Here is a 10,000-nt window from a genome sequence, read left to right on the forward strand (position 1 = left end):
TCATTTAAGTTTAAATGACTTACAAATTTAAGGTGGAAACTTTTTTACTGTGTGGTTATTGAGTTTTTTAAAAATAATTTTTAATGTATTAATAATAATATGTTAATTTGAATACTTTTAAAAGAACTGTTGCTCTAAATGTTTTATTAAAACAATTTGTAAATTAATTTTATGATTATGATTTTTTTGTTTTCAAGTTTTAGTATTTTTTTTTATATTTTTCTATTTTTATTGTATTTTAGGTTTAGTTATTTTAGTACATCAAGTTAAACATTAATGTTGTGTTCATTTATTTTAGTTGCTGTTTTATGGTTTTATTTCACTATATATATATAGCTGTTGTTTTTATTTTTATTTTAGTTTTATTAATATTTTGAATTGGTTTTTATATTTTTATTTTTATGTATAGCCATTTTGTTAGCCATCATTTTTAGGTTTCATTGATTTTTATTTCAGTTTTTATTTATTTCCAGTTAATAATTTTAGTGCTTCAACTTTAAGCTTATTTCAGTTTTATTGCCAAAGCAACATTTTTAAATTTAGTTAAATTTTTTCAACTAATGTTTTTTGTCACACACCTCACAGAAAACACTGCGACTTAACCTTTGACCTCATTATCTAACCACATGTTCAAAGCCAAACAAACTAAAAATAATTATACGACCAATAAGTTATGACATGTGTTTTTACATCGCTTTAGCTCATCAAAATGAGTATTTTTCAACTTTTTTAATAAGTTGTACAAGATTCAACTAATTTTTTGAGTCAGTTTAATGTCATTAAAGTTGAAATGACTTAAAAATTTAAGGTTTAAAAATGTGATTTACAACATTTCTCATTTTCATTGATGTTTAACTTGATGTGCTAAAATAACTAAATCTGAAATACAATAAAAATAGAAAAACTATTTTAAAAAATGACAAAAAATAACAACTTGAAAACAAACAAAAATCATAATTTCATAAAATCCATTAAAAAAGTAATTTTACAGTGTAGTTTTAGTGTAGTTATTGAGTTTTTAGCAAGTTATGTATTAATAATAACATATTAATTTGAATACTTTTAAGAGAACCGCTGCTCTAAATTATGTTTTACTAAAACATTTTCATATAAATGTATGGTTTATGGTAATATATACCATTCATTTTTTTATGGATTTTATGAAATTATGATTTTTGTTTTGTTTTCATGTTTAATTTTTTTTTTTTTGTCATTTTAAAAAAAATATATTTTTTTTATTGTATTTCAGGTTTAGTTATTTCAAGTTAAACTCAATGAAAATGAGATGTTTTAATTTTAATTTTAGTTTTATTATAGTTTTATTAATATTTTGAATTGTTTTTTATTTTTATATTTTTAGTTATGTTCATGTTAATTTTTGTTTCATTTATAGCCATTTTGTGCTCATGTGCTTTTGTCATTTTAGTGTTTTTTTTAGGTTTAATTTATTTGTATTTCAGTTTTTATTTATTTCCAGTTAATAATTTTAGTGCTTCAACTTAAACTCATTTTTAATTTAGTTTAATTTGTTCAACTAATATATATATATATATATATATATATATATATATATATATATATATATATATATATATATATATATATATATATATATATTATTTCAATATACAGAAATGTTTAAATAGTTTTAGTTAACAATAATAACCCTGGCTAATTATTATAATAATAACCTTTTTTCTTCTTCTTCTTCTTCTTCTTCTTCTTCTTCTCGAGTCTATGGCAATAGAAGCGTATGGTATAAAGTTCTGAAGTTTGGCACACTGATAGAGGAGCGTCTGAACATTCACCACAGCTATTTTGAAGCCTCTAACTCAATCCCTCTAGCGCCACCAACTGGCCAAAGTTTGTGCTCATAACTTTTGAACCAGTAGAGCTTGAAACTTCGCTCAAGACGATTGCACACTATGACATTTTCAGTCGTGATTTCAGAAGATTTTCACCAAAATTGGCTCAGATCATCTTCAGACCAAGCCGGCAAAATGTAATCAAAAGATTTTTGATAAACCCAAACGTTCCCTAATAACGAGCAAATTTGATGAAGAGCAAGCCAAATTGGACGCAAGGCTATATCTTCACTACACTTTAGCGCATCGAGACGAGTTTTGGGACATGTCATCACGAGCATGACCTGAGGCTGCACGCAGAGTTTGGGCACAGCGCCACCTACTGGTCCGGAGATATGAAAAATGGCTATTTTTGCTTATAACATCTAAACAGTTTGCCCAAAAATCATAAAACTGGTCTCTTTCGATTCAAGTGACTGCTTTTGACTAATTTAGCCTATTCTAATGAAACTAGTCTTAATAGATTCCTTGGGTCATGCTGAGAATAATGAAACCAATTATGCCAATTATTTGGTCAAACTTGCTGTACGCCATTTTGAATTTCTTTGAAAACCTATTTTTTCAAACTCCTTCTAGACAGCTGGTCTGATTTTCAGCAAAATTGGCTCAGATCATCTTCAGACCAAGCCGGCAAAAATGTATCAAAAGCTTTTTGATTGACCAACGGTTTAATGAAATTGTTGGCATGATGCCAAGCTGATTCTGAGTCTGTAACTCTGCAATGCGTTGGCGTATTGACCACAAACTTTGTATGTGTTATTGTTTGCTCACAATGACCATAAAACATCAATTTAGTAACAGCGCCACCTATTGGTCAAACGTGATAAACAATTTAATCAAATTACATGTAATTGTATTTGAGATTTACAGATTTCTTTAATTACTTAAGGCCTTTGCACACTTTCGCATGCGAAATTTTGACATTGACATTCAACTTTGAATCGGTCTGGATAATCCGCAGCTCCTTGATAAGGAGGTGGAAGACGGAATTTTGTGTTGTTTTGCGTTTTATTTCGTAACGCATTCATTAATACACATCGGACTCAGTGTGCAAGGTCTCTTATTGTTGCAGTTTTTGAGATGAGATTTGTAGCCAAATTAGAGGGGTGTTAACATGACTTTAGAAAGATGGCAGCATCATTATTTTATTCTCACACAGAGATTGGTAGATCTATTAGTGAAATCGGTTGACTTTATCAATCTGTGTCGCATTATATGCCAACGGTGAGCTCTCAAAAATGGGAAATAAGCACTTCTTACGTGTTTGCGCCTCAAGTTTGCATGCCTGTAACTCAAGAAGTATTAAAGATATCTTAATATCCTCTTAGATTCTGATTCTTAATAAACTTTTATTCTGGTTTCTCCATTTTAAAGGCCCTCGATGGTTCAGTCCCAGAGATATGGAGATCCTAATGCGGCTCCATGAGCAAACTGGTCAATCGTACACATTTTCGATCACTGAAAATTTGTAAAATGTAACAATTTGGAGCCACATTGAGATCTCCATATATCTAGGATTGAACTAAATAGGGACTTATATAGGGACTTTTCAAAAGAAAAGTTAATTAAGAATAAGAATCGAGAAGGATATTAAGATATATTGAATACTTTTGGAGTTACAAGCATGACAACTTTGGAACAATAACATTTATGGCACTCAATGTTCTATGCAATTGAGCTGATTGAAAAACACGAGATACATTTCTAGTTTCAACATAATTTGTTCGTCAGATATTTCTCTTTAAAAGAAAAAAGTATCAGCTGAGTAGAAAGATGGTAGCATCATTATTTTATTCTCACACAGAGATTGGTAGATCTATAAGTGAAATCTGTTGACTTTATCAATCTGTGTCGCATTATATGCCAACGGTGAGCGCTCAAAAATGAGAAATAAGCACTTCTTGCGTGTTTGCGCCTCAAGTTTGCATGCCTGTAACTCAAGAAGTATTAAAGATATCTTAAAATCCCTTTAGATTCTGGTTCTTAATAAACATTTCTTTTGGTATCTTCATTTTAAAGGCCCTCGATGGTTCAGTCCCAGAGATATGGAGATCCGAAAGCGGCTCCATGAGCAAACTGGTCAATCGTACACACATTTTCAGTGGACAAAAAACAAATGTAGGTCTCTTTGCGCACAGCTGATGCTTTTTTCTTTTAAAGAGAAATATCTGACGAACAAATACATTTTACTCATTTTCAGTGATCAAAAACCAAACATTTGTTTTTTGTCCATTGAAAATGTGTACGATTGACCAGTTTGCTCATGGAGCCGGATTAGGATCTCCATATCTCTGAGACTGAACCATCGAGGGCCTTTAAAATGGAGAAACCAAAACAAATGTTTATTAAGAACCAGAATCTAAAGGGATTTTAAGATATCTTTAATACTTCTTGAGTTACAGGCATGCAAACTTGAGGCGCAAACACGCAAGAAGTGCTTATTTCTCATTTTTGAGAGCTCACCGTTGGCATATAATGCGACACAGATTGATAAAGTCAACCGATTTCACTTATCGATCTACCAATCTCTGTGTGAGAATAAAATAATGATGCTGCCATCTTTCTACTCATTCATTAATACGCATCGGACTCAGTGTGCAAGGTCTCTTATTGTTGCAGTTTTTCTGAAGATGTCTAAATGTCATTTTTGTGGTTGGCCCCAATAATAGCAAAATTTCTAAATAGACTTATTTTCTGAAAATAAGGCGAGTGATATTTGCCGTCCAAAACCCACTACAGTGCTGAGGTTTTGTGGGCGGTTGCCAGGGCGTTGCTATGTGGTTGCTGACAGAGGTGGACAAAGTACGCAACTCTATTACTTGAGTAAAAGTAAAAGTACTGCTGGTCAAATATTACTCCGTTACAAGTGAAAGTTCTAAAAACAGATTTTTACTTAAGTAAAAGTACAGAAGTATTTGTTTTTAAAAGTACTTAAGTATCAAAAGTACATTTCCTTTTTTATGTCAATGCATTATTTTATTATTGTTGTATAAATGCACATTATGCCACCAAGGTGGTTTAAGCCAGTCAGTGATGCTCCATCCGACATGCTAGCATACGGCTACCTTAAACTCATTTCTTTACATTTGTATAGAGCGTTGTAACTTTTAGACAAGTATTGAAATGTTCAATTTCTTGTATAAAAGTTACAAAGCTCTTTACAAAGCTGCTGTCACTTTAAGGCTGAATGCACAGATCCTATACAGTGATACGCATCCAATATTCTCCCAACTGTTTACTCTTCTCTTTCTCCCAGACATTTAAATGTTTTAACATTTTATGAGACATGCATCAAAGTGTATGCCAACTAAACTAATCTTTAATCTTTTGAGAAAACTGAAACATACTTTTTAAGTATGGCCATGGCCACACACTGCACAGAGGAACCGTCTTCTTCCATTTTGCTGTAAACTGATCATTGTTAAAATAATTTTGGGAAACTTCACATGACCCTATACAAGAGTGCTTACTGATAGGCTGTCTGAAAAAAAAAGAAAAAAAAAGAAAAAAAAAATACCTTTCACGAAGACAAACATCATCCACTGACCTTTAAAGCTGCTATAGAAACGACTTTCGACTTTGAGGACCTTGATAGAAATGTAGAGGAGTAAAAAGTACGATATTTGTCTTTCAAATGTATTGAGGTTAAAGTAAAAGTATCCCTAAAAAATAGTACTCCAGTAAAGTACAGATACTCAAAAAGTGTACTTAAGTACAGAACTCAAGTAAATGTACTTAGTTACTGTCCACCTCTGGTTGCTGAGGTGTTTTGAAACATTAGCACATTACTAGGGAGCTGCTATGCAGTTGCTAGGGAGTTCTGGGATGCTCCTACTGTAGGTGTTTTCTTCCCATCTCTCGTGTGTGTGTGTGTGTGTGTGTCAGGTGTGCGATATAAAGATGTGCTGGTGGGAGTCCCTAAGGAGATCTTCCAGCAGGAGCGGCGGGTGGCCCTGACGCCCGCGGGTGTGGATGCGCTGGTCAAGCAGGGCTTCAGGGTGCAGGTGGAATCCGGAGCTGGACGCGAAGCAAAGTTCTCTGATGATCAGTACCGGGCCGCTGGAGCTGAGATCACCGACACAAAGGGAGCGTTCGGATCAGATCTGGTCCTGAAGGTGAGACTTGTGCTTTACTTTTGGGTCATTCCGTGTCAACTCAACCAGAGGTCTCCGGCTCAAATGTTGGATATTGTTAATATTTGTTCTGTAGAAAGACAAACATAAATAGTGATGAAAGCCAAAAAACTAGATGTCACAGATGAATATTGACTGAGTAATCACTGTTCTGTAGATGAGGGTCAAAACGACAATTTTCACAAAATGAGATTTGGAGCCAAGTTAGAGGGGTGTTAACATGACTTTAGAAAGATGGCAGCATCATTATTTTATTCTCACACAGAGATTGGTAGATCTATTAGTGAAATCGGTTGACTTTATCAATCTGTGTCGCATTATATGCCAACGGTGAGCTCTCAAACATGGGAAATAAGCACTTCTTGCGTGTTTGCGCCTCAAGTTTGCATGCCTGTAACTCAAGAAGTATTAAAGATATCTTAAAATCCCTTTAGATTCTGGTTCTTAATAAACATTTCTTTTGGTATCTTCATTTTAAAGGCCCTCGATGGTTCAGTCTCAGAGATATGGAGATCCGAAAGCGGCTCCATGAGCAAACTGGTCAATCGTACACACATTTTCAGTGGACAAAAAACAATTGTAGGTCTCTTTGCGCACAGCTGATGTTTTTTGAATATATCTGACGATCAAATTATGTTGAAACTAGAAATGTATCTCGTGTTTTTCAATCAGCTCAATTGCATAGAACATTGAGTGCCATAAATGTTATTGTTCCAAAGTTGTCATGCTTGTAACTCCAAAAGTATTCAATATATCTTAATATCCTTCTCGATTCTCATTCTTACTTTTCTTTTGAAAAGTCCCTATATAAGGCCCTATTTAGTTCAATCCTAGAGATATGGAGATCTCAATGTGGCTCCAAATTGTTAAATGTTACTTATTTTCAGTGATCGAAAACCAGACATTTGTTTTTTGTCCACTGAAAATGTGTACGATTGACCAGTTTGCTCATGGAGCCGCATTAGGATCTCCATATCTCTGGGATTGAACCATCGAGGGTCTTTAAAATGGAGAAACCAGAATAAAAGTTTATTAAGAATCAGAATCTAAGAGGATATTGAGATATCTTTAATACTTCTTGAGTTACAGGCATGCAAACTTGAAGCACAAACACATAAGAAGTGCTTATTTCCCATGTTTGAGCGGTCAATGAGTCGATTCAGCGGTTTGAATCGCCAAATTTCAGCAGTTTGGCGGTTTGACACGCGATCCGAATCATCATTCGGCTCACTGATTCATAACGCTCTGAACCGCTAAATTCGACTCACTGATTCATAACGCTCTGAACTGCTGAATCGACTCACTGATTCATAATGCTCTGAACTGCTGAATCGACTCACTGATTCATAACGCTCTGAACCGCTAAATTCGACTCACTGATTCATAACGCTCTGAACTGCTGAATCGACTCACTGATTCATAACGCTCTGAACCGCTGAATCGACTCACTGATTCATAACGCTCTGAACCGCTGAATCGACTCACTGATTCATAATGCTCTGAACCGCTGAATCGACTCACTGATTCATAACGCTCTGAACCGCTAAATTCGACTCACTGATTCATAACGCTCTGAACCGCTGAATCGACTCACTGATTCATAATGCTCTGAACCGCTGAATCGACTCACTGATTCATAATGCTCTGAACCGCTGAATCGACTCACTGATTCATAACGCTCTGAACCGCTAAATTCGACTCACTGATTCATAACGCTCTGAACCGCTGAATCGACTCACTGATTCATAACGCTCTGAACCGCTGAATCGACTCACTGATTCATAACGCTCTGAACCGCTGAATCGACTCACTGATTCATATTGCTCTGAACCGCTGAATCGACTCACTGATTCATAATGCTCTGAACCGCTGAATCGACTCACTGATTCATAACGCTCTGAACCGCTAAATTCGACTCACTGATTCATAACGCTCTGAACCGCTGAATCGACTCACTGATTCATAACGCTCTGAACCGCTGAATCGACTCACTGATTCATAACGCTCTGAACCGCTGAATCGACTCACTGATTCATAATGCTCTGAACCGCTGAATCGACTCACTGATTCATAACGCTCTGAATCGCTAAATTCGTCTCACTGATTCATAACGCTCTGAACCGCTGAATCGACTCACTGATTCATAACGCTCTGAACCGCTGAATCGACTCACTGATTCGTAACGCTCTGAACCGCTGAATCGACTCACTGATTCATAATGCTCTGAACCGCTGAATCGACTCACTGATTCATAACACTCTGAACCGCTGAATCGACTCATTGATTCATAACGCTCTGAACTGCTGAATCGACTCACTAATTCATAACGCTCTGAACCGCTGAATCGACTCACTGATTCATAACGCTCTGAACCGCTGAATCGACTCATTGATTCATAACGCTCTGAACTGCTGAATCGACTCACTGATTCATAATGCTCTGAACCGCTGAATCGACTCATTGATTCATAACGCTCTGAACTGCTGAATCGACTCACTGATTCATAATGCTCTGAACCGCTGAATCGACTCACTGATTCATAATGCTCTGAACCGCTGAATCGACTCACTGATTCATAACGCTCTGAACCGATAAATTCGACTCACTGATTCATAACGCTCTGAACCGCTGAATCGACTCACTGATTCATAACGCTCTGAACCGCTGAATCGACTCACTGATTCATAACGCTCTGAACCGCTGAATCGACTCACTGATTCATATTGCTCTGAACCGCTGAATCGACTCACTGATTCATAATGCTCTGAACCGCTGAATCGACTCACTGATTCATAACGCTCTGAACCGCTAAATTCGACTCACTGATTCATAACGCTCTGAACCGCTGAATCGACTCACTGATTCATAACGCTCTGAACCGCTGAATCGACTCACTGATTCATAACGCTCTGAACCGCTGAATCGACTCACTGATTCATAATGCTCTGAACCGCTGAATCGACTCACTGATTCATAACGCTCTGAATCGCTAAATTCGTCTCACTGATTCATAACGCTCTGAACCGCTGAATCGACTCACTGATTCATAACGCTCTGAACCGCTGAATCGACTCACTGATTCATAACGCTCTGAACCGCTGAATCGACTCACTGATTCATAATGCTCTGAACCGCTGAATCGACTCACTGATTCATAACACTCTGAACCGCTGAATCGACTCATTGATTCATAACGCTCTGAACTGCTGAATCGACTCACTAATTCATAACGCTCTGAACCGCTGAATCGACTCACTGATTCATAACGCTCTGAACCGCTGAATCGACTCATTGATTCATAACGCTCTGAACTGCTGAATCGACTCACTGATTCATAACGCTCTGAACCGCTGAATCGACTCACTGATTCATAACGCTCTGAACTGCTGAATCGACTCACTGATTCGTAACGCTTCAAGGCTTCATGATGCCGTGTTTTGAAATCGTCATCACTATATAAGTCGTTATTTAGGGTTTTTTTGCGCACAGAAACTATTCTCGTCTTCATAAAGTTATTGTAGAGCCGCTGTAGTGAGATGGACTTTGTAACTTTAGTCTTTAGTGTCTTTTAAGGGTCTTGAGAGTGTAAAGTTGAGCCAATGGAGGCCTTTCAGAGCATCAGATTTACACTAAAATATCTTCATTTGTGTCTGAAGATGAACGGAGGTCTGACGGGTGTCCAACCACATGAGGCTCAGTCATTAATGACACAATTTACATTTTGGGTGAACTAACCCTTTAAGAATCGATATTGTTTTGTAAAAGTGAGAATCGATTAAAATCGAGAAATCGATATTTTTTTACCCAGCCCTGATATTTATGTTTGTCTTTCTACAGAAAAAATATTAGCAAAATCAAAAAACATTGGTTGATTTGACACGGATTTTAGCTTGATTGTGATTGTAATGTGTGTGTGTGGTGCTGTAGGTTCGAGGGCCGGTGTTTAACGAGGCGTTGCGGGTCCACGAGGCGGAGCTCCTGAAGCCCAGGTCCACTCTGGTG

General features: G+C 36.4%; 1 protein-coding gene across 1 annotated transcript in view; it reads left to right on the forward strand.

Annotated features, from left to right (window-relative positions):
- The window catches only part of nnt2 (nicotinamide nucleotide transhydrogenase 2), a 74,675-nt gene that overhangs the window by 2,104 nt on the left and 62,571 nt on the right, over positions 1 to 10,000 (forward strand). The window contains exons 2-3 of the mRNA XM_079825849.1: positions 5,751 to 5,980; positions 9,926 to 10,000. The exon at positions 9,926 to 10,000 is cut by the window's right edge and continues 143 nt beyond it. Coding sequence (XP_079681975.1) covers positions 5,751 to 5,980; positions 9,926 to 10,000 — 305 coding nt within the window. The remainder of the gene's footprint in view (positions 1 to 5,750; positions 5,981 to 9,925) is intronic.

Source organism: Gobio gobio (genome assembly GCF_949357685.1).
Source record: "Gobio gobio genome assembly, chromosome: 9".
Classification (NCBI taxonomy): domain Eukaryota; kingdom Metazoa; phylum Chordata; class Actinopteri; order Cypriniformes; family Gobionidae; genus Gobio; species Gobio gobio.